At 57.7% G+C, this 26,709-nt stretch overlaps 1 protein-coding gene across 1 annotated transcript in view; it reads left to right on the forward strand.

Annotated features, from left to right (window-relative positions):
• Positions 1 to 22,412, forward strand: part of KIF25 (kinesin family member 25) — a 64,777-nt gene extending 42,365 nt beyond the window's left edge. Inside the window, exons 8-15 of the mRNA XM_042987544.1 lie at positions 6,158 to 6,225; positions 12,855 to 12,929; positions 15,111 to 15,260; positions 18,607 to 18,783; positions 19,766 to 19,917; positions 21,049 to 21,222; positions 21,562 to 21,717; positions 22,174 to 22,412. Of these exons, the coding sequence (XP_042843478.1) occupies positions 6,158 to 6,225; positions 12,855 to 12,929; positions 15,111 to 15,260; positions 18,607 to 18,783; positions 19,766 to 19,917; positions 21,049 to 21,222; positions 21,562 to 21,717; positions 22,174 to 22,328 (1,107 nt within the window). The 3' untranslated portion in view covers positions 22,329 to 22,412. The remainder of the gene's footprint in view (positions 1 to 6,157; positions 6,226 to 12,854; positions 12,930 to 15,110; positions 15,261 to 18,606; positions 18,784 to 19,765; positions 19,918 to 21,048; positions 21,223 to 21,561; positions 21,718 to 22,173) is intronic.
• Positions 22,413 to 26,709: the final 4,297 nt, after the last annotated feature.

A 26,709-nucleotide genomic window follows, 5' to 3' on the forward strand; every position in this document is an offset into this window, starting at 1 on the left:
AAGGATTTTTTTTTGTCTGTCACTTGATGCGTTGTCTGTCGCCTTAAACACCAGTACGACTGAGTCAAGCAAAAGGAGACAAATTAAATTCTCATTGTTAGGAATTTGAGTGAAAAGGAGCCCTGATGCATCCTGTTAAATCTCCTTCTATAGGCGGAGACGCGGAGTATCCGTGATCAAGCACTGGTCCTTTCTGCACCGTGCGTGATCTGCGGGTGTACTGGTCGACCTTCAGTTTTTAGTGGGAGAATGTATTCCGAGCCCGAGACCTGGCCCTCACGTGCTTTATAAAGACCTGTTGTCGTCCCTGCTTTCTGTTATAGATGTTCTTTGTCGTGTGTTCACCTCGTGACTGTCCTCTCCGGTTCCTGTCAAATTCCCACTGAATTTTCAAATTCAGAAGTTTGAGGGTTTTGTGTTTCCTTATATTTTACGCATCAAGGTAACATTTCTTTTGATTGGGTCATTTTGGATTTTCTTTGAAGGACTGAGTGGAACCCAAGTTGTGTTTTAACTTAATCGAGCTGCTGGTTCCGGAGCTTTGTGTCACTAAATGTGCGGAGAAGGCGAGCGGTCAGTGTAGTGACCTCCGGGCTCTGGGCTCCCACGGGTGCTCCCGAGTCTGAAGAGCGTGAGAGTCTGTGTCACACGTGTGGCACAGCGTTGCGTTGCAGTTTGCGACCTAATCCAACATTGAATCGTTGGCGATTCACACTGTAAATAAAATCAGTCTCGCGGGGAGGAGTCTGGCCACAGTCCCTAGTTCTCGGTGGCTGTCTTCAGGGTTAGGTAGGTGCATTTCCCACTTAACACGCATCTGCTTGTTTGATAATCAGATATGGAAGAAGAGATTTGCAGCTTTGTCTGCTTGTCTGTGGCTCCCCTTATTTTTCACTCTTATCAAGCCATTCAGTTTGACAGTCACAGGCTTGACTTTCCGAATACAGCTAAGGAAGCCTAGGGGTCAAATGATTCTCCTGCAAATATCTGCAGCTGAGGTCAAAAACATTTTCTGAGAGGCGCGTGACAAAGACTGATGGGTTTGACATCCCTGAGACAAAATTGTTAATGATCAAAGTTTCATAGGGTCCTTAACTTGTCCCCTAACCGAGGCTCACCTGGTCCTCGCCGTAACCGTGATGGCGGCGACATCTGCCAGCAGCTTCGGCTCACGCAGAAAGCAGAGACGTGCGGTCACGCCCCGGATACTCCGGTGTCTGGTCGGATGAGGCACGAAAGCACACTGAGGGAGACCTCTGCGTCTCGAGCTGGTATTTGGGGATGCTTGCATGAGCTCAAACATAGAACATCCCAACCTGAGCTCCGCATTTTCCCTGCAGACACACCCTTACTCCCGTCTCCCCATCTTCACAAGGGAAAGTCATCCACCCGGTGTCTGGTGCCAGAAATGTGGGAGTCCCTGTGGACTCTTGCCTCATGAGTGCCCCTCAGATCCTGTCGGTTCTGCAGGAGGAATCTCCCCTGGGTCTGATTTAGTTCATTCCCATCGCTCTCACACTTGGGGCCACACTCCTGTCCCTGGGCCTCGCCGACCTCACCCTCCCGAATCTCCAACCTGCTCTGTGGCTGGGGAGAGCAGTCCTTGAAGATGCAGTTTGGTCAGATACGTGGGCCTCCTGGCTTGAAGAAGAAACTGGAAAGTCTCAATTCTGACCTCTGTTTGTGCAGAGGAACATACGCGTTGTTCCCAGCTACACTGGCCTTGAACGTGACAAGCCCTTCGCTGCCTGCAGGACTCATGCGCTTTCCTCCTTCCAGAATGCCCTTCCGCTCAGCCTGCCCGGGCATCCCAGTCTGAATGAGACCATCTGTGTCCCCCCCACCCCCGCATCTATTTACTTCTCTGGGGTTCTTGGTGGAATCGCACATAATTTTCTGCCGCCAATTTGTGAAGTTCATCCGCACCCCCGTGTGTAGGCCTCACCCTCTGTTCACCATGACACTAGATCTGGCATGGCCGTGTCTCCGTGCGCACGAGCGAATGGTACACACGCTTCTAGTTCATTCCACAGCCTGGGGCTTTATTATCCGTTCTGCCACCAACAAAACAGGATAGGAATCGGAAGACCGGAGTCACAGGCTAACCGTGCACCTCGGCTCTGTCACTCGGCTTCTTGACGCCTGTGAAATCCGCTCTTTCCTGCGGTGAAATTGTGGGTGTAAGAGGGGCTTTCTAGAACCCAGATTTAGTGTCTCAAATATGAACCAGTTGTGAAGAATTGAAAATCGTTACAACAGCTAGTGTGACTTATACAGACTTTGGTCAGAAAAAGATGTTTGCATTTTTAAGGAGTTACAAGGATTTAAGGAAGAAATTCTCTTTCTCTTCCCATCAGCTTACTTCAAGCTCAAGCTCTATATTTTACATTTTCTTCTACTGGTCAGTTATTTCATGGCTTTAAATCGGATTCACAAAGAATTTCTCCCTCGTCCTGTCTCCAGCATGCGCACCATCCCAGGAAAGGACACACCCCTCTGCCGGAAGACCCATTGCCACGGCCGAGTGCCCTCCACTGGACTGTCCTTATTTCACTCGGTGTCTGGAAATGACCCTCTTCTGCGTAACGTCTCTGGAGTAGGTACTACAGAGTTCCTAATATTTTCTCCTTTCGTAGGTAACTAATTTATCCAAATTTTAGAACCGTGGACTTAGCGAATTCTGTGAGGCGCACCAGGGCCGACCCCGTTGCCGGCACATTTTATAGATGGCAGGAAATGGGGCTTCGAGAAGATAAATGAGCACCCAGGGTCACACAACAAGTTGTACCAGAGTCCGAATTAGCAAATAGGGTCTATACTAGGTGTGAAGAAGTCTGTGGCTGCTTCTTACCCAAAGACCTTCAAGAAGTGCGAGCCGGTGACTGTCTGTGGTCCTGGCGGCCCCTGCGGTGCCGGGTGATGGGCAAGGTGGGGCTGGATGCCACGGCCAGGCGTTGAAGCAGCCAGCAGGCTGGGGCCCACGTCTTGTCCCCTCTCCGCCGAGTGGCCACGGACCAGCACACCAGTACGTGCACTCGCACACACGTGTGCCCTGCGAGTGGACACCCTCCCAGGCTGGGTCCCTGATCTCCGAGGGGATGCCGTGGGAGGACGTCTGGGAGCGTAGGAACACTCGGCCCAGCCTGTGGGTCACTTCTGCGAATCCGTCGCCCAGCCTGGAAACTGGAGCGTGGTAATGATTTACGTGACCCCCTCCTCCCCTCCCCGTCTGAGGTCATCACCAGTTCAAATTTTATCTCGATAGTGTCTTGCATTGAATATTGATGTAGATGCCAATAAAACCTATAAATTATACAATGTTTATAAGTACCTAGAATACTGGTATAACGTCAGGAAGACGACGACCGACTGCGCCGGGCGCCTGCCACATGCCCCCCCGTGGAGCCTTGCAATTCCATGAGGCAGGTGTGCCCATCACAGCGGTGCCCGCAGGTCTGCGTTGACCATCTCGGAGTACCCGGCCGCTCCCCTCCCGGGAGGAAGGATGCCAGAGGGCAAGAGCCTGAAATTTTGGATGAAGGGAAATTATCTTAAAAGGCCACGGGAAATGAATCTTATTTGTGAGGAGAAGGGCGTTGAGTGCTATGAACGAGGAGGCATTTGTTCGGAAAGGAAGGGAAGAACATTTAAGCTGTGTTTGGGAAAATGAGACTGCTCTTGGAATCATTTCAGATGTTGCTTAAAATCTAGTGATCACACTGTAGGATGACATTCTAAATAGCCAGGGAAGCTTCTGGACTCATGCTTGTTTTTATGGCTTCTTATGTTCCTTATAGGGTGTCCCTTGAGCTTTTGGGTGAGACGTTGTAAACCTTAGCATTTTCCATTTGTTTTTCTTTATGGTTAAAACGCAGACATTTGAAGACGTCAGTAAAACACTTTGGGGTGTGTGTTTCTGCGCCGTTCATCCTGAGGGGCTAGGGTTACGTCTTGGCACAAAATTAAAGGAATACCACCACGAAAATATGCCTCAAGTGGGGAGTGAGGGGCCGAGGCTGGTGGTCAGATCCTGGGTCCGGGTGCCAGGTGTGGCTTCTGCTCTGAAGACGGTGTCAGTGCCTTACCGCTCGGTCCTGCGTCTTCCTGCAGAGTTTGGGAGTTAAAAAGATTTAGGAGGGGCGCCTTGGGGGCTCATCCGGTTGAGCGTCTGACTAGCTCAGGTCATGATCTCGTGGTTCATGGGTTTGAGCCCCGCATCGGGCTCTGTGCTGACAGCTCAGAGCCTGGAGCCGGCTTCAGATTCTGTGTCTCCCTCTCTCTCTGTCCCCCCTCCTCCTCTCTCTGTCTCAAAAATAAATAAACATTAAAAAAATTTTTTTTAAGATTTAGGAGCTGCTTCCTTCATGGGGGTATTACTGTTATTATATACTAATATTACTGATATCATAAGGGGACAGACAGCCCCTGCGGCAGCTTCTGGCACACTGTCGGAGCCCAATAAATCCTCAGCGGAGAACTGAACTCTCCGTTAGCGACTCCCCTGAGGATAAGACCTCTTCCTTGAAAGCCGTGTTCAGACATAGCCACCCCCAAACCTTCGGATAGTAACTAGATAAGGTGCCCGGGCAGCGGCGGCCGTGTGACGGGACGGGGGGCCCCAGTCACGGACCGCTGCTCCGTCCTGGCCGAAGTCCCCGTGGACGGGTTTCCGGCCCTTTCTGCTCTGACGTATTTTTCCTAATGGTAGCAAACGGCTTCCCACTCTGCCAACCCCGGCTGGCAGCTTGAGATAAGGCCTTGAATGGTGCGCCCACAGCTTGATGTCCTGTCACTAGCTCCTCACACTTGTCGGTTGAGGTGACTTATCCCCTTCTGGTCTGACGTACATGTTGGAAAGATTTCCAAGGCAGTGACGTAAAGCGTGGACTGGAAGGAAGGCCGCTGGGCTGGAGACGGAGAGACCAGCGCAGGGGGGAGGGCCAGGGACCATCTCGTCAGCCCGCGCCCCCCACCCCCCGCCCCAGCAGCAGCAGCAAGGGGTGTCGGGAAGGGAAGGCCCACGCGAGATGCTTCCGGTGAAATCCAAGGCCTAACTATCGAGTGTGTTGGCAAGGCCACCGCTGAGTAACTTTTTCAAAGCCCGTCTCACCCACACGCACACCTGTGTGCCTGTAGCATTTCACGTTTGATCACGGGGACGGCGCGGCCTCACCTCGCTGGCCAGGTCAGCACCCGAACCGGCGGCCCTCGCAGATCCAAACGCAACCGCACGCGGCTCCCACGGCCCGGCCCGCGCCGCTGGCGGGAAGTAACAACCACGTGTAGAACAAATGGCATCGAATTCCACAGCTTATGCCCTCAGCGCCTACCCAGGCCGCCTTCTGGACGCGCATTTATTTTTGCAGATACGCGTATATGTGAAGGGACCCGCAGGGAGCCAGGAAGGCACACCCTCCAGTGGCTGTCACGGAAAAATCAAATGTTGGTTGGTCTTCACTTCTTGCTACAGGCCTGGTCATGAATTTGCATTTTGCCTTAGAATTGGAACCCATTCGGAATGTGTATGTTTGTTTCTGTGCTTCAGGAGAAGTCATCGAATGCTGCGTTTCTTGTTGAAGACAGCCTTTGCTCGTGTCCGCACAAGATGGCATTGAAGGAGACAGCGGGACAAGACCCAAAGTCCATGCGTTTTAAAAGCAAAACTTTTAGCGCCACCAGTTATAATGAAATTATAACATGTCCGAGATGGGACTTCGTCGGTCCTGGGAGAGTCTCACGCCTCACTCGAGAGGTCAAGTGCCCGCAGAGGCCCCTCCCTGGGCCGCTGCACCTCCCCGCCCGCCCCCCCACCCCCGTCTGTAGCAGAGAACGAGCTCCTCTGGGCGTTCCTCGCGGAGGCGACTTTCCTCTCGTACCGGCGCCCGGCCGGCGTGTCCCCTAGAGGGGAAGGAAATGTTACAGTCTCTGGGGACCATCTGGTCGCTGTCTTAGTTACTCAATTGTGCGGTTCAGTAAAATGCATCCGTAGACAATCCGTAAACCGGGCGTGGCTGCGTTCCACCAAAACTTTGTTTACAAAAACTGGCGACAGGCTGGATTGGCCCGAGGGCTGGGCTGCGGTCTGTCAACCCCTGCTCAGTGTTACCAGTGCAGCACTGGCTGTGTCTTAACTGCCTTGTTTACGCTTTTTTATTAGGAAACAGTCCTGGTGAAATGTGATCGGGCCGCTCACCCGCCGATTAATAACACTTACAGTTTTGAGAGGTAAGTGCTTTGACACAGAAAACAAAGTCACACAAATATAAATCTTGCGTTAGCATTTGGTTAATGAAAGTCACAATTTATCCCATCATTTGCACTAATTGCTAATGAGCAAAGGCAATTGAGTGGAGAAAGCATGTGTTGTCTTTTTTGTTTGTTTAAGTGTATTTATTATTTTGAGACAGAGATGGTGAGTGGGGGAGGGGCAGAGAGGGGCGAGAAAGAATCTCAAGGAGGCTCCACGCTGACAGCGGCGAACGGGACGCGGGGCTCAAATTCACGAACCGTGAGATCATGACCTGAGCCGAAGCCTGACTGAGCCCCCCAGGCGCCCCAAGCTTGCCTTTGCGACAAGTAGTGGCGAAGCAGTGGGTGAGCCTGCAAACACGAAATGAGCCTTGATCTGTGCACCACACTTTTCAGTGTTTGTGTATTTATTTTGAGAGAGAAAGCGTGAGCGCGTGCGAACGGGGGAGGGGCCGAGAGAGAGGGAGGCACAGAATCAGAAGCAGGTTCCAGGCTCTGAGCTGTCAGCACAGAGCCCGATGCGGGGCTCCAACCCACGAACCACGAGATCATGACCTGAGTTGACATCGGACGCCCAACCGACTGAGCCACCCACGCGCCCCTGTGGGTCACACCTTTTGCAAAAAAGTAACTGACATGGAATCTAGACCTAAATATAACGCATAAAACCACAAAACTTTCAGAAGATGACTCAGGAGAAAAGTCTTTGTGACCTCGAGTTAAGCAAAGAGTTCCCAGAAATGCCACAAAAAGCACGATTTATACAAGAAAACGATGTATCGGGCTTTGCCGCAGACACCGTCCGCTCTGTGTGTGTGACGTCACCAGGAGAAAGGGCAGGGGAGCCCCAGGCCAGAGCGAACCTTTGGAAATCACAAAGCTTACCAAGCACTTGTACCCAGAAAGGAAGAGAACAGACCACGCCGTAAGCAGGTGGGCAAAGTGTCAGTACTAACGTTGCAGCCGAGAGACGCCGACGTCCTCAGTTACGTGGGAGGGCCGGCTGGAAGCCACCGGTCCACGTGGCCCAATGCCGAAACCACGGGCTGGTGGCTGGAGGTGTCAGCGTGGTTGATGCGGACAAAGGTGGCACCGCCCCTTTGGACACGGTGTTCTGTGACACGAAACGCGCTTTCTATGTGACCCGGACCTTCTGGAAGAGACGAAGGCCTGAGGGTGGAGAACAAGCCAGACTCTGCCAGGAGCTGGGAGGCGGGAGGGGTTGTCCACCGAGAGGCCACAAGAGAGGCCACAGGGGAGGCCACGGGGGCGACTCGTGCTGAGAGCTGCTCTCCGTCTCGGTGGCGGCCTTGTGTGCACTCGTCTGTGCCCACGGAGCTGCCGCCTCCGTGGCCGAAGCGCGGGATCCATTTTAAAAATACAGTCAATGTTTCAAGGAGACCTTAGGAGGCAAGTGGGCTAATTCTGACGTGTGGGTCCTGATTCAATCCGTAAACTCTGATGCTTTTTTTAACAAGAAAGCTGAAGTGGCCTTGTGGGCTTCAGACACGACACCACCAGGGAAAGGGGGCCTTCCTCATATAAAGGGGCCGGCTGTCAGCTCCAGCTTCTCGTCCGCAGCCCGGCTGCCTCTCCTCGTGCACCCGGAACGTTCCCTCCCGTGGGCCTTCAGGGCCACCTGTGTCTCGCCGGGCGTTTCCGGTCCTGTGTTGTCCACGCTCCGAGCAAGAGGAGGGTGAGGAGGGCCATGCCACCCCAGCCTGCTGCCACGGGGCGGGTCTTCAATCCCTCTCGTGTTCCTGTGGCTTCTCACATGTTCCAAGCACGTCTGTGCAGGTCCCGGGGCTTGGCCTTGTCAGGAGCCCCTGGGCGGGCACCGCGGGTGGAGAAGCCAGGGCTGGCCGCTCACACGCCTTTCCAGGGTCAAGTCTGGGCCGTCGTGTGCCTGCCGCGGCCGTAGGGCCCGGGAAGGGGGGCAGGGCGCTGGGGGCGGGGACGCGTCTGTCGGTGTCACGGGGACCCTGTTTTGGGGAGCCGGTGAGGGGGGGGCAGCACGCCATACACATTGGGGTCAGACTGAAGGAGAAGGTCTCGATTGTGGTGTTTGGGCTGCACAAAAAAAGAAAGGAAGGAATTTGCGCCAGTCGCTGTCCATCCAAGCAAGAAGCAATAATTCACATTTAAATCTCCGTAAGAATTTATTTTGGGGAAGAATTTATTCAGGATTGTCCCACTTCAAAATCAGCAGAACATATGGGTCTTATGAAATCAGAACACTGTTTATTTTATAAGAGCTTTTGACGGAACTAATAAATGTCAAAATATTTTATTTCAGGGTTGAAAGAAACTCTCAACAGTTTCAGTACTTAGCTCCTTTTTAAAAATAAATATGTGTGAAGGGGAAAATACGTTCCTTCCTAAAAAATTCAGGAAAAGTATGAACGGGCCCAGAGTCAGAAGACCACTGCTATCTTCTAAGTGGGATAAAAATACATTATTATTTTTTAAAATGGCAAATTAAAAGTGGCAGCCATTGACCCAAAATGCCATAAGAAACATAAGAAGTAATTTCATTATTTTGAGCATAACGGACGTATCAGGTAGTTGAAGGACTCTTGGCTGTGTCCCCCCGTTACACGCATTCATGCTGTGACGTCCCCACGTTTGCTTCGATTCCTGGGGTCGTGAGTTCGAGCCCTCCCTGAGCTCATGTTACGGGCTGGCGGGGCTGGAGGTGAGCTGACGGTGTCTGCACCGGTCCTGACGTTCTGTTAACCAGGAGTTAACCAGGCAGAGAAGAGAGGACATTCCGGTAGGGAGACAAAAGGGTCAAAGGCACAGAGGAGATAGGAGCAGAGGGTCAGAGACCCCACAGGGTCAGGACCGCAGTGTGGCCGGGCGCACCCTGGAGACAGTGGGGGTGCTGGCCGTGTGGAGAGGACCCCCAGGACGGCTTCGCCTTCCCCCTGGCAAGTGAAGATTGGGTTGGCCCTGCCGGTCAGCTGCCCTGCCACCCCCCGACCCCCGTGCCCACAGCTTCCCGCCAGGACGTGCCTGAACCTGGGGCCTCCCAGCTTCTGGCCTCCACCCAGCTTCTCTGGTGGGAGGCCGGACACCCTGTCGGGCAGCTAACAGCCTCCTGCAGCTTTTTCTCCAGTGAGCTTGCGTCTCTAGATGTGTTTCTACAAGATACAGAGAGGACTTCTGATATAAGAAGAAATACAGGGAACATGTTCCTGCGTAAGGAACACGTAAGAAACGGAAGGAGATGTTACAACACAATCAGCATTGGCCTTTTTCTTTGTTTTCCGGAGCACTTTGTATGTTAGGGATACTGATCTCTTGTCTGTGATTTAAGTTGCAACCGTTTTTCCAAGTTTGTTATTTTGTCTTGTTTTTGCTTCTGAAAGCTCTTACCTGTGCCAAAGCTGTCCCCCTGTTAACTTAATTATAGTGACAAAGGCCACCAGGTTAGAGAAGAATAAACCCACGTGTTCTGATATTTGTGTGGTTTGACTTCACATTAAACTTACGACCCGCCTGGAACATCCTAGAATATTGTCTTGGGATGGATCCCATTTTATGTTTTTCCACGTGCCTCCCCAGTTAGTGACACCACTTAGGGAAACACATCTTTTCCCCGCTAATCTGAGATGCTTCCTTTATCACACAGCTGCCACACGCGGGTCCAGTTCTAGACTTGTCTCGGGTGCCCTGGACGCCCCCTCCCCCGGCTCAGGTGCACGGCCACAGCCTCGGGTGCAGGCTTCACAGCACACGGAGGGTCCCCAGGGACAGCCCCACCCCCGCTCCTTCTCTCCCCCCCCCCCCCCCGGGGTTTTCCTTTCTGTTCTGACCTCTTGTTTTGCCAACGCAATTGTATAATCACATTACCTGGCTCCAGAGAAAAACGTGATGGCATCTGTGGTATTTGGGGATGTTTTGGGGGGGAGTAAGGCAAGTTTATAAACTAACTTTGGAAAAGACTGACTTCCTCACAGAGTTGAGTCTTGCTGTCCAAGTACGTGGTCTGTCTTTTTATTTGCTTGAGTTGGGTTATGTCTTTCAGGAGAGTTTTATAGTTTTCTCTGTAAAGGATGTGGACATTTCTCATGAGCGTTATGGCTGGGTTTTCAGTTCGCTTTCCTCCTGCCATCGATGGGAACTTCCTCCCACGGTTATCTTCTGACTCAGCTGTTCGTGTGCACGAGTGTGACTGATGTTTGCACGGATCCACGAGGCCCGCCACCTCTCTCACTGCCCCTGCGCAAAGTCGCGTCCTTTGACTCTGGAGTGGCCGGTGCACGACCACACGTCACGTCCGGTGGAGTCAGTGTCCCGCCCGGGTCTTATGTCATCGCTTCCCTGTGTCCACCTGGGCTCCTGAGTAATGACTCGATACAGTGTTACCAAGTGCAGGTGGCACAGGACCCTTGGCCTTGGCTTCACGTTGGTGGCAAAGCCCTGAGTGTTTAAGTAAGACGTTCACAAAGCCTCAACTAGTTACTATTTAGGAAAAGTTTGCTGACCCCTACTATAGATGAGAGATTTAGAAGACGTTTGGCCAGTGGCCATGGGAATGCCTTGTTTGAATCGTGATTTTTAAAAGCTGACAGGAAAAATAAGCCCGCCGGCGAGCTGGAGAAACGTCAGAGAACGCTGGACGGCTTTGGGGGTGACACTAAGGAATTACTGCTAGTCTTCCAAAATGTGGTGACGGTGACATTGTGATGTTTTTGGAACAGTCACGTCCTTTTCAGACACACATTGAAACATTTGCAGACAAAGCAGATGGACACGAGGCCAGCTTCAACCGGCTGCGGGCGGAAGGTGGGTTTGTGCAAAGTAGACGGGCCCTGGGGAGTTGGGGGACAAGTTAAAACAGAGATTCAAGAGCTCAGCATCGCACCCCTTGCTCTAAATGACCCCCTGATCATGCACAATGACCCACATTTTATAAGGGATTCCTCTGAAGTTTAAAATTAATCCCGCTTTGGGGCGCCTGGGTGGTTCAGTCACTTAAGCGCCAACTTCGGCTCAGGTCACGATCTCGCGGTCGGTGGGTTCGAGCCCCGCGTCGGGCTCTGTGCTGACATCTCGGAGCCTGGAGCCTGCTTCAGATTCTGTGTCTCCCTCACTCTCTACCCCTCTCCGACTCTCTTTCTCTCTGTCTCTCTCTCTCTCAAAAATCCGGGCACCTGAGTGGCTCAGTCAGTTTTGAGTCCCGACTTCCACTTGGGTCATGATCTCACGGCTCATGGGTTTGAGCCCCACATCGGGCTCTGTGCTGAGAGCTCGGAGCCTGGAGCTTGCTTCCGATTCTGTGTCTCCTTCTCTCTCTGCCCTTCCCCACTTGTGCTCTGTCTTCCTCTATCAAAAATAAATAAATGTAGGGACACCTGGGTGGCTCAGTCGGTTAAATGTGCAACTTCGGCTCAGATCATGATCTTATGGTTCGTAGGTTCAAGCTCCGGGTCGGGCTCTGTGCTGACAGTTCAGAGCCTGGAGCCTGCTTCCAATTCTATGTCTCCCTCTCTCTCTGCCCCTCCCTGGCGCTGGCTCTCTCTCTCTCTCTCTCTCTCTCAAAAATCCGGGCACCTGAGTGGCTCAGTCAGTTTTGAGTCCCGACTTCTACTTGGATCATGATCTCACGGTTCATGGGTTCGAGCCCCACGTTGGGCTCTGTGCTGGCGGCTCGGAGCCTGGAGCCTGTTTCAGATTCCGTGTCTCCCTCTCTCTCTGCCCCTCCCCTGTCCATGCTCTTTCTCTCCCTCAAAAATAAATAAACATTAAAAAGTAAAATAAAATTAATCCTGCTTCTAGAGATAACAGGGATCAATTGGACATTATGAAACATTTTAAAAATGAAAGAAGAGAAAAGTTTGGTTCCAGCCGAATACGAACCTGTATTTCAGGAGCCTCAGCTTGGATGCAGGGGGCACTCGATTCGGTACATCTGCCCCCCGCGTGCTTTGCGTGCTCGGTAGTCTGGCACAAAGCCCGCTCTGCGGCTGCATTCCGGTCTTGTTTCAAATTGTGCAGTGAGCTGCATTTTTTGGAAGTCCTTCCTGCTTGGCTGTATTTGTGGGAGCTTCTAAACACAGAGCCACACTGATTCCCTCACACAGCAGACACCCCGTCCTGGTGCCCAGCTAACCCAGGGCCTAGGAAAACAATACTGTTTGTTAAGAGCTCCAGCATAAAAATCAAATGCTGTGTATCAAATGTTGCCTGGACTATGATTTTTACACTATTATTGTTGGACCCACTTAAGTGGAGCTAATTTCGTTCCGGGATAATTACATGGTATCCTTTCTTTCTTTCTTTTTCTTTCTTTCTTTCTTTCTTTCTTTCTTTCTTTCTTTCTTTCGCTTGCTTTTTCTTTCTACTTTGCAAGCATTCATAATTTTGCTTATTGTGTTTTTATAACAGAGGAGACAATTCTTCTGTCTTCCTTAACCTCTGTTAGCTTGAAAGGCCATGGAATTAACCTTTTCTTGTTGAAGGAAAAAAGGGATCTTGACGATGTTGGGGCTCCTATGGGAAGTGGACGAAGATAGCGTTCTCGGCAGGTTTTCCTGCTTGGTTACTGAGGTAAATCTCTTTTTCTTCCAACTGTGCATCATCTTCCCTGTGCCTCTCAGAGTTTATGGCCCCGCGGAATCCCAGCAAGCGGTATTTGGGGATGTGCGCCCCCTGCTTACGTCACTCTTGGACGGGTGAGTTAAAACATCTCCAAGGTCAGTGATCACAGTTACAGGCAGATGTCATTCCTGCTACAGGATGAGTGTATCACGTTAGAGCCTGAGCATTTCATACAACGCAGAGCAACCCGTAGCCCCGTTGTTGATTAGTGGCCATGGGGGGTTGGGGGGGGCTGGGTGTGCCAGGAGAAGGACCAAGCGGGACTCGAGGGAGTGCGTCCGTGAGCACACCTGCCTCGGGTCCTAAAGATGTTCTAGTCACGTGTGTGCGGGCTGACGGCCATGAGCACCTGCTCCGGTTCTCTCTGGGATTGTTTGTGCATTTTAGAATTTTCAGGAGGTCTGTGAAGCACGTTAACTCTAGATTGAGGAACTCACCAGCCCTTCGAGAAGGAGCCTCTGGCCCCGGGTCCCACCTTCGGAGTTGCTGTGTCTTTAGCAACGAGTGGAGCCAGGTTTGTGTAGCTGACACAGAACGCCAGGACTTCCTACCTCAGGGTGCCTGGAGGAACCCCAGTTTGGAGGCGGAGGCTGCGTGCAGTGTCCCGAAGAAGGCGTGTTTGTGTTTGCCCGGCAGAGGCTGCCACACGGCCAACGTCGGCAGCACGGAAGCTGTAACGACAGAGCTGTCTCCGCCCGCGGCGTTCTAGCATCCAAACGCACGGCGGGGGCCCGAGAGGGGGCCAGGTCCTCACGGGAGAGCCACGTGGCTCTCGTGGCACACGCCCGCGGGGCCCACCCTGCACTATGACAGCTTCTGCTACAGCTCTTCTCCCGGAAGAGCTGAATGTGGGGGTTTTATATCCTCCCCCAAAAGTTCTTCCACTGGGAGCCACGGGAGAGCTCTGTTTTCTTTTAAGCAGGCCTCTCTTTAGTAAGCAGGTTCCAGAAATAGAAAAGGCGTGGTGGTTGCACGATCGTCCCCAGAGCTGCCTTTCCACTTTAAATGCGAAACAGATGGCCTTGTTAAGTCCTGAGAGGCTTTCTTCAAGAGGCTTCCTTCCTCTCCACGTCCCTAAAGGGTTCGCGAGGTCCCCGTCAGGGCTCGCTTATCTGCTGTGGTCCAAGGTGTGCACACGCCTGTCCTCGGGGCAGGGGCAGGTGCGGGGAGGCTTTTGTTACCAAAAACGCCAGGTGGTAGGCCCCCTGGGTCCCTGCTAAAGGCAGCAGCCAGTCAGAACACTCTACAAGGTGCTGTGATCGAAGCAACAGCCTCTGTGAGTTTGGCTTGCTGGGGATACTTCAGGCTGTCATCGATTAAAGGTCGATCAGTTAAATCAGCGTCTCTGAGACGGGCCCTGAGCCACCTCTGAGGTGCACGGTCTCACCTCCCCCGTGACGTGACGGGGGCCAGGGCTTAGCCTTCTGCCCCTGGAGGTCTGGGACACCTGTACCCGCACAGCCCCGCCTATAAATCCACATCATTTATCTATTTATATCATATCCTATAAATTTACATCTATTTCAAATACTGTTTCCATGTTCCCATCTTTCCGTTGTTTCGGGCTGAAGAAACAGCTGGAAGGAAATGTAGAGGGCCAGCCACCGTCCGTGTCCCCGGGGACGTGACCCGTCTGTGGGGTGTGGGGGGCCACTCGCCTGTCAGAAACGCTGTGGCACACACCGGCTGACCGTGGGTGTGGAAACACCCAGCCCCTTGAACTAACAAAGCACAAGAACATGCCACGATCGTTAAGCACGATGCTGTCAGCAACGCCCCGGGTCATGTGCGTGATGGGGAGGTATCGCAGGACGGCCCAGGACAGCGTGCAGACCTCTGCGTCACTCCACGTGCATCAGAAGCCCCAGCTGACCGGGCTGCACGGAAGGTGGACGGGGACGACGAGGGGTCTCGCTCAGGCCGGAATCCCCGCGTGCACCTTGAGCGCAGGGCGCCAGCAGCGGGCGCCTGGAGGAAACACGGAGTCACAGAGGAGAAGCAGGTGCCGATGAGATACGTGCTGTGTGTGTGGCCGTGACTGTGGTTGAATCCCGTGCTGTGAACCACATGGCTGCAGGGATTGTGCACAGAAGAGCTGCAGTTCTAGGAAAGCCTGACTCGTAGGGGCGGGAGAAACGGACTACGGAGCAAAATGTGTGGCATTGTCCATCCAAGTAAACGCTTCTCTTAGAATCCAGTCAGGGCAGGAGACGCGCCGTGCGCTTTCCGGCACTCAAATCCGTGTTGGGTTTTAGGTACAACGTTTGCATCATGGCTTACGGACAGACAGGATGTGGCAAGAGTTACACCATGCTGGGTCCACAGTCCACGGGGGAGCCCGTCCCGCCGTGGGAACCGCACAGCGACCTGGGAGTCCTGCCCAGGGCTGCCGGAGAGCTCTTCAGGTACCTGGGGGGCAGCGAGCAGGGGACCAGAGCAGCGGGGGTGGGGGGACGGGAGGGTGCGGAGACCACACCCAGTGCTCCTCCCAGGACCCACGACAAACCACGCAGTGTTCAAACACTCCACGCCTCGGTACCACAGACGCTAGAAATTCTTAAGGCACATTTATGTCGAAACGCTTCGTTAAGACAAAACCGCTGGAAGGAGATCCCTAGCGAGACAGCTTCCCTGGCCGGGAGAGGGCCGCGCACGGAGTTTTTTCTGTTCTAGAATGGGAAGGGGACCGAGGGAAACCTCTGTTGTCCTTTCCCCGCCTCCTGGCCCTGGAAAGAGCAGACACATCTGGTTTACTTCTTTGGAGTTACAGGGAGCTGGGCACGTTGGGGACGCTCCTGTCCCGTGAACACATCCCCACAAGGGACCCGCTGCATATTATGGTTTTACCAACACAATTACTCTTGGAAACAGATAGCAGCAGGCCGTCCTCCGCAACCCAAGTTACCAAGGAATTCTGGAACAGAGCTGTGGTCCCACACTCCACCCCCTTGGCCCACACACCAGCCCTCCCTGCCTTCAGGGAGCCGCCCTGCAAGATACACTTTCTTGGGGTGTCTAGGTGGCTCGTTCAGTAAGCATCCGACTTCAGGTCAGGATCTCGCGGTCTGTGAGTTCGAGCCCCACGTTGGGCTCTGTGCTGGCAGCTCGGAGCCTGGAGCCTGCTTCCGATTCTGTCTCTCCTCTCTCTGCCCCTCCCCTGCTCATGCTCTGTCTCTCTCTCTCTCTCAAAAATAAACATTGGGGTGCCTGGGTAGCTCAGTTGGTTGAGCGACCGACTTCGGCTCAGCTCATGATCTCAGGGTCTGCGAGTCGGAGCCCCGCGTCGGGCTCTGTGCCGGCAGCTCGGAGCCTGGAGCCCGCTTCGGATTCTGTCTCCCTCTGTCTCTGCCCCTCCCCTGTTCACACTCTGTTTCTCTCTGTCTCCCTCTCAAAAATGAATAAACACAAAAAAGAATTTAAAAAAAAGACACACCTTCTCACGTTTGCACACCGCTGACTGCAGCCGTGTGCACTGTGTTCCCATGAAGACGCGGCTCCTTGCCCGGAGATTCGGTTTTTGTCCCTGTGTCTCCTTGCCCGGCCCTTCTGTGTCTTAAAATCAGAGCCAAAGACATAAGAACTCCCACACAGCCTAATATTTTGGTGCCTCTTCAAACCGATATTCTTTAAACATTTGTGCACACAGACACGTTCATTTATTAAGTTTACTGACCAGCTGTCAGCACAGGTGAGGTTGTGCTGTGTAACAACCATTGTAGAAACCTCAGTGGCCGCGAGGCCAGTGAGGGGGCCTGCCCCTCCTGAGGGTGTGCGTTGTCAGAGATGGGGGAGGAGGGCCCGTGGCCAGCCCTGGCCTCCTCCCCCCCCCGCCCCGGGGAGGAGCACATCAGTCCCCAGGGTGGGTGGGGGGCTTGTGGACAGCGGCTCAGCCTGCCCACCGTAGGTCACAGAGACCTCCATGTGGGGACACTGAATTTCAAGGGGCTAGAACCCCAGCGGGTGTCATGGGCGTCCTCAGCAGAGCCAAGCCGGGGCTGGCCCGAGAGCCGACGGCTTCTCCCCCAGGGAAGCCTCCCCGGGCAGTGGCCCGTGGCTCTCCCAGCGGTCACGTGGAAGGAGGGACACGGCAGGGACCCGGGAGTCAGGGAGAGGACCCGCGGCGGATGCCCCGGGGAAGGGGCCCCGGGGCAGCGGCCGGTCCAGCCTCTGTGCCCCTCACTGGAGCCTTCGGATCTTGGAGGATGTTTTCGTGAACCTTTCACCCTAAAGAATCTTGGTCTCGGACGGCCGAGGTTACCAAGGGTGGCCCTGCCATTGTAAACACGATGACGGCCACCCGGGGACCCTCTCGGGCCCTCCTGAGCCCGGGGCTCCCACTGTGTCCTTCCCGGGTGATCTCAGCCGATCGGCAGACGTCGGGAGGGTTTTCTGGCCGCCGGGCCAAGGGCACGAGGGATTCACAGGGTGAGCGTGGTGACTTTCCGCCCTCAGAAAGTCCGGAGTGAAAGCAGCCGGGCGGTGACGATCCAGCAGCACGTGCAGAGGGGGGAGGGGAGGGGAGGGGACGCCCGCCCTGCCTCAGTGCCCCCCTTTGGAACCTCGTGGGGCCTCGCACACCTGTGTGTAAGACGCATCACGCTGTGCTGTAACTGGAACACGTGTACTTGCCGGCCACACACCGGCTTCTTCGAGGCAAAGACCGAACCGCCTTTCAGCACTGTGGGCAGAAGCCAGCGAGCTGAGGGACAAACGAATCAATCGAGGACCTAATTTCCTGGAAGACGATCTTCACAGGAGCTCTCCCTGTATTGTGTGGATGAGAGACTTCTAATCCGGGTTTTGTGACAGCCAGAGACACGACCCGTCACCCGGGGCAGGGAACCACGCCGAGGTCACATTTGTGATTTTCTGGCGTGAGGAGGGGACGTGCGGCCCCCACCCAGCGGTGTCTCCGGCTGGAGGGTCACTCTGCTCGAGTCCCCCGGGGAGACCCCAGCACCGAGAGTAATCCCAATCCGAGGTCTGTGCCAGGAATTCTCTTCCTGGGAGGATTTAATTTATTTTTCTCTCATTTTACCTTTTTTCATTTTCGTGACCGTGTCACCAGGAGACAATAATTGCCCATTTTATTCTTGGCTCCCTCGTGGCTCCTAAGGAAACCCCCGAGCCGGCATCGCCTGGATTAGACACACCCAGACTGCGTTTTCCCGAAGTGCCAGACCGCCCACACGGGTTCCAGCCCGGGGCCAGGACTCCCTTACGGACAGGAAGGCATCCTAGCCAGAGTGAAATGGGCCTTAACTGTGTGCGTGTCGGGGAAGCCGTGACCCCCACAAGACACGGGGAGGCCTCAGTGATGAGGGGCTGTGCGGGTGGCCACTTTCCCCCTGGGTGGGGTTGTGGGTCTGTCTCCAGGCGTGTGGACGAGGCAAGCCCCAGTTCCGGAACAGTGCTGGAAATCCTCTGGGCTCCTGTGCGGGGATGAAACTCGGGAGCAGGGGGGCTTTCCGAGTCGAGGCCACGAGTTCTCTGTACCTCTTCTCCTCGTGGGCTTGGGATCCTAAGGGTACCGAGGGCCAGAATCGTTGATTGAGATACAACTCAGATAAAATCGCTGTTCCCAAGGCCGTTACCCTACAATGTAAAGAGAACATTCCAGTCTTCCTGCATGCTTGTGCTGTTAGTAAGATGCTGCCCTAATGCCGAGTGTTGTCACCTCCTTCTGAAAGCCATTCTTTCACAGCTTTCTCCAAGGGGTTACCCAAGTCCCTTGTGTCCCCCCATCCCCAGGCTTATCTCAGAAAACCCGTCAAGGAGCCTGAAGGTTGACGTGTCGATAGTGGAAGTTTATAATAACGACATTTTTGACCTTCTGGCCAAAGACGGTCACACAGCAGCGTCTGGGCCCAAGCGTGAGGCGCTGACCGCCCAGGAGGCAAAGCCGGAGGTCTGTCTGCTGACCCGAGAGTGAGTATTCCGCGTGGCCCTTCAGCCACTCACGGGACCCCAAGCAGAGCTGGCCACGCCTCCCTGATGGGCCCTTCCTCCCGGGGACCACACGGCGCTTTCATGCTTAGGATGTGTTCCGCATTTTTCAATTTGCCTTAGAAATTATCTTTTTTAAATGACAATTAAAACAGACAAGTCTGTTAACCTTTTAAAATATCTTGATGAAAATTTGATAGAACATGTTCTATTCCCAAAGAGGGAACGAGCCCGGAGAAATGGTCTTGCCCGCCGTCCCCTGGTCACGTACAGACGCCCTCATTCCACTGGCAGGCACCAATAATTAACCACCTTGTAAGAAAGGACGTCCCCTTGTGTTGATTAAATATGCTCCTAAAGCTCCTAAATATGCTCCTGAATCCACGTCTGGGGGGTGGGGGGAGGCTGGGTCCCCTTGGTGACGAGGGCTAGGGCGGCGAGACTGGCGTCCCAGAGTTAGTAAGTGAAGGGTCTGCAGCTGTTTCCAGTGTCTGGAAAAACCTACAGGAAATGATGCCTTTGGCCACAAATTTGCACAAAGTAAGCAGAACTTTCAGCTTTTGTCTGATAGGCTGAACAAAATCGCTCCTGCTGATGGGAACCTCTGCTTAGGTGTTAGTCACTAACTAGAACAGGGAAACAGACTCTTCCTGGAGTCCGTGGGGGCGTAATAAATAAAGGAATGCTTGATGTTCAAAAGGTTGAGAACCTCCACTTGGCCCCCCCAGACGGTTGAATATTTCAGAGTAAAGCAATTCACAATAAGTAAGCCGGGCGTCAGAAAAGGAGAACGTCTGATTTGCTACGCCTTATTTTGTCTAAGCTGTGCTCCAGACCGCTCTCACAGTGGGCACACTTGGTTCACGTGGGCCGAGGGTGGAGGGCGTCCCTCGCGTTGCCGGGGGCCAGCTCCCCATCACCCCCCCGCCCCCACCCCCCCACCCCCCACCCCCCGCTCTGCCAGGCCCGTCCACAGTGCCGCGGAGTTCATGGCGCTCGCTGCTGGGAGCCTGCAGCTCAGGGCGGAGCTGGCCACCTCAGTGCACGCCAATTCTTCCAGATCCCACCTGATAATAACGGCGACTCTGACCACAGCCCCCGCCCGTGGCAGCCCCGGTAAGTGGCCCCGCGCGCCTGGTCAGGGCACGGAATGAAATCCACGTAAAAGGAAAGGAGCCCGCGCACCTGCAGGCTCTGAGGCATCATCGCACGGGCCCCGGCTGGGAGTGGCGAACACATCTGCAGGCTCTGGAACCAGGCTGGGGGGAAAGGGGATGGGGGGTGGGGGGGGGTTCTTCGTTAACCAGGAGCGGGCGTGTTTGCATCTGGGCACACCGTGCACACGTCACCTGTGAGATTGCAGATGCGATGTGGGCTTAGAAGGTCGCAAACCCGAGTTGCCAGGGTCTGTCTCGGCGAGGACGAGGACCAGGGCCGCGTACACGGGCCGCCCACCCGACTCTCCAGCACCGGGGCGCTGCCCGGCCATCAGGCCCCGGGGCTGGGAAGGACGGAGCCCGAGGAGCCCGACTTCTGCCAGCTCACGGAGCCAGAGCTCACCCGCGGAGGAAGGCTGCGGCAGGGCCCAACTTCACACGGCGGTGACACAGACGCCGGGTGCCAGCGGGTCAACGCTCACTCTGCCTGCAGGCCGGTGTGGGCGGCCCGCTCCCGCCCGCTCCCGCCCTGCGCCCCAGAGCTCGGCCTGACTGGTCCCAGGAGGGGCTCACCCGCAGGGAGGGGACATCTGTCCGGGAGCCCACGGTCGGTCTCCACACGTGGAAACGCAGCAGAGACCAGGGTGGCTTTTATGTTCGTTTTTGTCCCATTCTGTGTATTTTTAATGTTTTCCACGGTGAGCATACACTACTTAGGTTTTTAAAAACTCTCTTGAAGAAGCCGTCTTGGGAATAGCACGCGATGAGACGGACACACACCCCAGAGGGAGGCATGGGTCTGTCGGGATTTCTCAGGAGGATTCGGAGACAAACGGTGGGGCTCACAGGCTTTTCGGACTGGGTTTTAATCAACTGTCGTGACCGAACATTTCCAAGAATGTCACTCTGTTGGTGGGACGAGGTGGGCGCGAGCCCCAGCTTCCGCAGCGGTGGCCTCCCTCTGGAAGCCCCTCCCGCCGCAGCCCTGCCCACCTGCAGGGGGAGTGAGTTCCTCTCCGGAGGGTGGCGCTCCGGGCAGAAGTCCCGTTCCACAGCGCCACTGAGGGAGGCCTCGTGGACCCCCTCCTAGGTGCGCGTCACCCCCGTGCAGCTGAGCAGCAGGCCAACGGGCCGTGGCCGGAGGGGAGCAGGAGGAGCGCGTCGGGGGGCAGAGCCTGGCCTGGGGCCCTGGGGGCCCAGCGACCCGCGGAGCAGGTGCACGCCAAGCTTCAGCTCGTGGACCTGGCCGGCAGCGAGTGTGTGGGTGAGCGCAGGGCAGGCACCTCTCGGGGGCCAGCGGGCCGCGCGGGCCGTGGGTGCCGGGCACTGTTCCCTTCTGCTGTCTTCTCTCCCGTCCCGCCGTGGGCGCGGTCTCACCACCGCCCCCAGACGTGAGAACCCCCAAGCCGTGCTGTTCTCCGCGGCTCTTGCCCACCTGTTCCTGGTGAGGCGCACTGGGGGGGTCTCCCCGGCCGGTGTGCCCCCCACGCAGCGCACGCACCCTGAGACGTCCCGGTTTTGCTCTTCCTGGCTCGTTCCTTGACATCGTTAAAGACTTTGTCGCACATCCTAACTGTGTGGCCGGGTCTTTGCACTTGCCCAGGTGTGTCTGGAGTGACAGGATCGGCCCTGAGGGAGACTTCGTTCAGCAACCGGAGCCTGGCGGCCCTCGCGGATGTCCTGGGGGCCCTGGCGGAGCGTCGAGGCCACGTCCCGTACCGGAACAGCAAGCTTACCCACTTTCTTCAGGACGTTCTCGGTAAGGGACCTCCCCCGGGACGCGACCCGGGGCGGTGTCCTACCGCCCTGTCCCCTGCCCCGGGCACACCCGCTCCCCCTGGACATGTCCCCCCGGGGGACTTTCTGGCTCCCCGGGTCACCGTCGTCCTTCCCACAGCATTTCTCGGTCTTTCCTCGGCTCCCCGTTCCCCCTGGTCTTGGCTGTTCCTTCAGTGCCGCTCAGCCTTCCCCGTCGTCCGAAAAGCGAGGCAGCTTATGCGGGGACCTGGGTGCGGGGGCTCGGGAGGGTGCCCCGCCCTGCAAGGCCGGACCCCGCGGCCCGCGCCCCCAGCAGGAGGGGCTCGGCCCCGCCACCGCTGGGGGCCAGGCCCGCGTCCCTGCCGGCGGTGCCCCAACCCCACGCGGCCTCAAGTCGTGTAGAGACGCCGTCTTTCCTCGGGGTCCTTTCCACCTGCTGCTCCGTCCTGTCATAAAGGTGGCGACGCGAAGCTGCTGGTGATCCTGTGCGTGTCCCCCTGCCGGAAGCACGTGGCCGAGACGCTGCGGTGCCTGGGGTTTGGGGCCCGGGCGAGGCAAGTCCGGCGCGGCCAAGCCAGAGGGGGCAGTCCCGCCCCCCGAAAACCCAGGTGACGGAGAAGCGGAGGCCGGGTTGCACGTGGCAATGGGCTAACCCCCCCCCCCCCCCCCGAAACGAGTTTCCTGTTGTCACTTGACGACGTCCGCGCCCGAAAATGAGCTCATTTGTTCCGGACTTCCTTGCGCCTGTTTTCAAGGAAACGGCCACACACGCCGACCCTTCAAGGCGGCAGAGACCCCCAGGCGCATGCGGGCGTGTCCGAGGCGCCCCTCGGGGTTGGGGGACTTGGGGGCGCTCTCGGGGACAAGCACGGGGAGCCACGCTGCGTGCGGCCGGAGGGGGGTGCGCAGACCCGGCAAGGCCCCGGGATCGGAGCGCCGGGGCCGGGACCGCGGCCGCGTGGCCGGGACGGATTCCTCCGCCCCCAAAGCCCCTGCCGTCACCTGCGAGACGCCGCACAGCAGCCCCCGGGGCGCGGCCGTCTCGCTCCTCCTCCTGACGGCCCGCCCGCAGGCCGACGTCCCAGAGCCGGGCGTGACGCGTGACGCGTGACGCGTGACGCGTGACGCGTGACGCGTGACGCGTGACGCGTGACGCGTGACGCGGCTCCGGGCCGTGCGGCCGCGGGCCGCGGGCCGCCTGACGCACAAGCGCGCATGTCACCGCGTCGGCACGGCGGCGGCTGGAAACCGTGCCGAGACGCAGCGCAGGCGCGGCCAGGCCGACGCACCAAGCGCGCGTGGGTCTGCGTTCGCGCCCGTGCGGCTCAGACGCAGCCTCCGGAGTCACGGTGGCGCCTGGGCCCGGAGCGCAAACGGCCTCGCTGTGAGGAGACTGCGCTCAGGCCTCGGCCCGAGTCACGGGGGCGGAGGGAGCGCGCGGTCCCCGGCGACGGGGCGCGGCCCGACGGTCCCGCGCCCCGCGTGTGTCCGCCCGGACGGGCGCGGCCTCCCCGCAGCCCCGCGCCCCGCGCCCGCCGCCCCGGACGCCCCTGGGGACCGGGGGCTCCGGCCTCTCGAGGCTGCCGCGGTGGAGGCCCGGCTGTGGGGGCGTCACGGCACCGGGGCCCGACCGCGCAGCGGCAGGTGCGTCCGCAGGAGAGCGAGCGAGCGCACGGCCCGGACGCGCCCTCAGGGGCCCTGTCGGCACTTGGCCGTGGCCGCCCGAGCCCCCAGGTTCTCGGCCGTTGCCGTTCCGTGTCGGCGGTGATGACGCCCCAAACCTCCGGTCTCTGACGCGGCGAACTGGGCCAAGTCAGAAAACGCTTCATCTGAGGTTCCCTCCCAGGAACCGAGCCCTGGCCTCAGGGCGGGCGTCACTGTGCGGGCGCCAGAGAACGACCCGGGGCTCAGGGCCTCTCCCCGACCTGCCCCTGCCCCCCGTGCGGCTCTGGGGGCTGCACACAGCACGGCCTGGCTCTGTCTCCTCACCCCACGGGGCCCGGGTGTCTCCCCAAGCTGGGGGCCCAGGGGCGTAGGAGGGGTGCGTGGGGGGGGGGGGCTCGCGGCCAGCCCATGGCTTCCTCGGCAGCACCACATGCCCTGACACTCGTGGAGCACTGTCCCCATTGGGCCCTGGGGCCTTCACAACCCCCCCCCCCCACGGCCACACGCTGGAAGCCCACCCACGGGGACACTACAGTCAACCCAACAAACCCCCCTGAAGACTCCAGAAGCAGGATGGGAATCAGTCCTGCCCTAGCCTGCCCCTCCCCCGGGACCCCTGACATGATCACGACATCTGTGGGGGGGGGGGGCTCATGAGAACGAGGGGTGTGTGGACTAGAACCCACTCCCCAGACAGGGGCCCAGGCGCTGCTGTCCTGTCCCCAGACAGGACAGGTCTGACATGAGGGCCGAGGGAGGCAGCCCGCCCGTCCTCAGTGCAGACACCTGCTTCAGGCCCCCCGTTCCCCTCTGGGGACTCTGCCTCCCAGGCTTGCCCTCCATCGACAGGCCAACTGCCGGCCCTGTGCTGCGCCCCCCCCCCCCCCCGCCCCGCCCCACTCCCTTGCTCAGGCACAGTTCCCACCGGCGGGCGCCTGCCTGCGTCCACGTGCACAGGCCCCCCCCCCCCGCTCCCCCCCGGGGCTGGTCTCGCGCATTCTTAGAACCTGCCCACAAGGATGCTCTCTCTCCCTTCCTCGGCACCCCCCACCCCCAGCCGTGTTTTGGGTGCTGAACGACTGTGATGTCAGAAGGAAGTCACATCCCCCTCAACACTGACTTTCAGTTGGTGCTGTGGCCCGAACGCGTGGCCTTGAGCCCTTGTGTCTACAGTGAAGCCATGGAAGGGGCCACGTGGGGCGCAGCCGTCTCGGGTGGACTCGGCACCGAGGCGGCCACAGGGACCGAGTGGCGTGGGGGTGGGTGACCAGGGGCAGCCAGCAGGTGGGGGCGGGGCGGGGAGGCGGGGGCTCGAGGCCACAACGGGGACCGCTGGGGGCGTCCTGCTCCTGCGGGAAACGGGGTAAGATCCCTGCTGGTGACGTAAGTGTGCGGCAAGCGCTGGGACCCAAGTTAAGAATGTCCAGCCGGAACGTCGCAGAAGCTGGCGAAGAGCGCGGACCATCCGAGGTTCCCAGCACCTCCCGTCTTCTGTCCGCCTTCGGGGCGAGGCCGGCACCCCCTTCTGGAGCATCACCGCCGGCCATCTGGCTCCTGGTGCTGGTGCCTTCGGGGCGTGCTCACTGGAAGCTCGAAGGTCGCAGTGGGCAGCATGAGAGGGCCGTCAGGGCTGCTGTCCCCGCCCGGCCGTTCCCCCTTCCAGTCCCCGCGTACATCCCACCAGGCCGGCCCTGCCTCCTGAAGACCAGTGCTGTCCCCGCCCGGGGCGGTCACCCGAGGACCCCACAGACAACCCTACCCGCCTGCAAGCCTGCTTCCCTTGGCTGGACCTCACACGCCGGTGCCCACAGGCTCGGGCTCCGTCCAGGTCCTTTGGCGAGAGGCCAGCGAACCAGCCCTCGTCGGGCAGTTATCGGGTCTTAACCGCTTGTGGCGAAAAAGTCTCCATTTTGCCAATTTTAGAAAACCACGTAGCTGTGTGCTGCTGGGGCCCAAAGCCGAACACTGTTGGGCGTCGTGGCCCCCCTGCTCCCGCATGGAAGAAACAGGCCAGTCTCCTCGGAGCGGCCAGGCCGCTGTGCCGGGGGCCGTCTCTAAGAGCCCCGGTCTCCCGGACGGACGCCCTCGTCCTTGGCCGGTCCACTCTTCCCCTCTGCCCTCTGCCGAGTCTCAAAGCCCACACAGCAGTTCTGAGGCCGCTGGCCGTGGAGGGAGTTGGCTTCCTGCAGAAAGGACGTCTTGTACCCTGGATTCTGTCTCCCAGGGAGCTTGGGCCAGGTGACCAGGGGCCACGGGGCACAGAGTTCACAAAACCAAGGGGAAGGTTAGACACGCCCTCTGGACTCCTGGGTCCAGGTCGTCCGTGCACTGTGGGTCCCCCACGATGGCAAGTCCCCTGCACTGGGCAGCCAGGCCCAACAAAACCGCCACCGGTGCATGTCTGCACCCGCACCCCCACAGGGTGGCGGCCAGAGCGGCTCCAGGGGGCACCAGAATCCCCCCACCGCACCGCAGGGCAGGGGGGTCAGGGCAAACCTGGGCAGTCGGCCCAGGGTTCTGCATCGAACAAGCCCTTGGGGTTTTGTGACCCTACACCTGCTAACTTGACCTCCGGCCTCCACTTTCCCGAGCCGCCTGCCCGTCCCTCAGCTCCAGGGCAGGCTGGGTGGGCTTCCCTTCCAGCCCCCCTGACAGTGGTGCGGAAGACGCCTGGGGGCCTTGCCCTGTGCCCCTGCCCAGCACACCCCTGGGGGCCACACGACCCTCCTCACCGAGTGGACACCCGTGGTCTCGGCATGCGGCTGAATCAGCCCACTTAGCAGCGCCAAGCTGGCTTTTCTCACAAAGCAGCCATCCCTGCTAGTTAAGAGCCATCTTCCAGGAAAATGTCAGTTTTGCCTGAAAGACAAAGTCCTGACCTACACAAAAGGAGAAGCTGGTGTTCTGACTTTCCTGTCCGGCTGCTCTGGCCTCAGCTGTGTGTCTGGCTTTCACTTCTTCCGGGTGGGCGGGCGGGGAGGGAGGGAGGCCACTACCAAGGCCCCTCTTGGCCTCTAATTGTGCCGCCCGCTTACCCCAACAGCCAGACCTCACCCGGTGGTTAACAGACACTTGGCATAATTTTCTCGTCTGCCCTCGGGGCCTGAGGAGGGACGGAAATAGAAGCCCTTGCAGGGTTCCAGTTCTCAGGGTCAGCCAGCGGTCCCCACAGCCCCACTGCCAAGGACACGGGGCCCTGGGCCCTGGCCGTCCTCAGGGTGATGGGAGAGGGGCCTGGATGTGAGGCCCCACCCGCCCGCCCCCCAGCACCCAGGCCTGTGTCCCACGTGTGCCAGCCCACTGTGTCGCGTCCCCCCCCCCCCCCCCC

The sequence above is a fragment of the Panthera tigris genome, chromosome B2 (genome assembly GCF_018350195.1).
Source record: "Panthera tigris isolate Pti1 chromosome B2, P.tigris_Pti1_mat1.1, whole genome shotgun sequence".
Taxonomy (NCBI): Eukaryota; Metazoa; Chordata; class Mammalia; order Carnivora; family Felidae; genus Panthera; species Panthera tigris.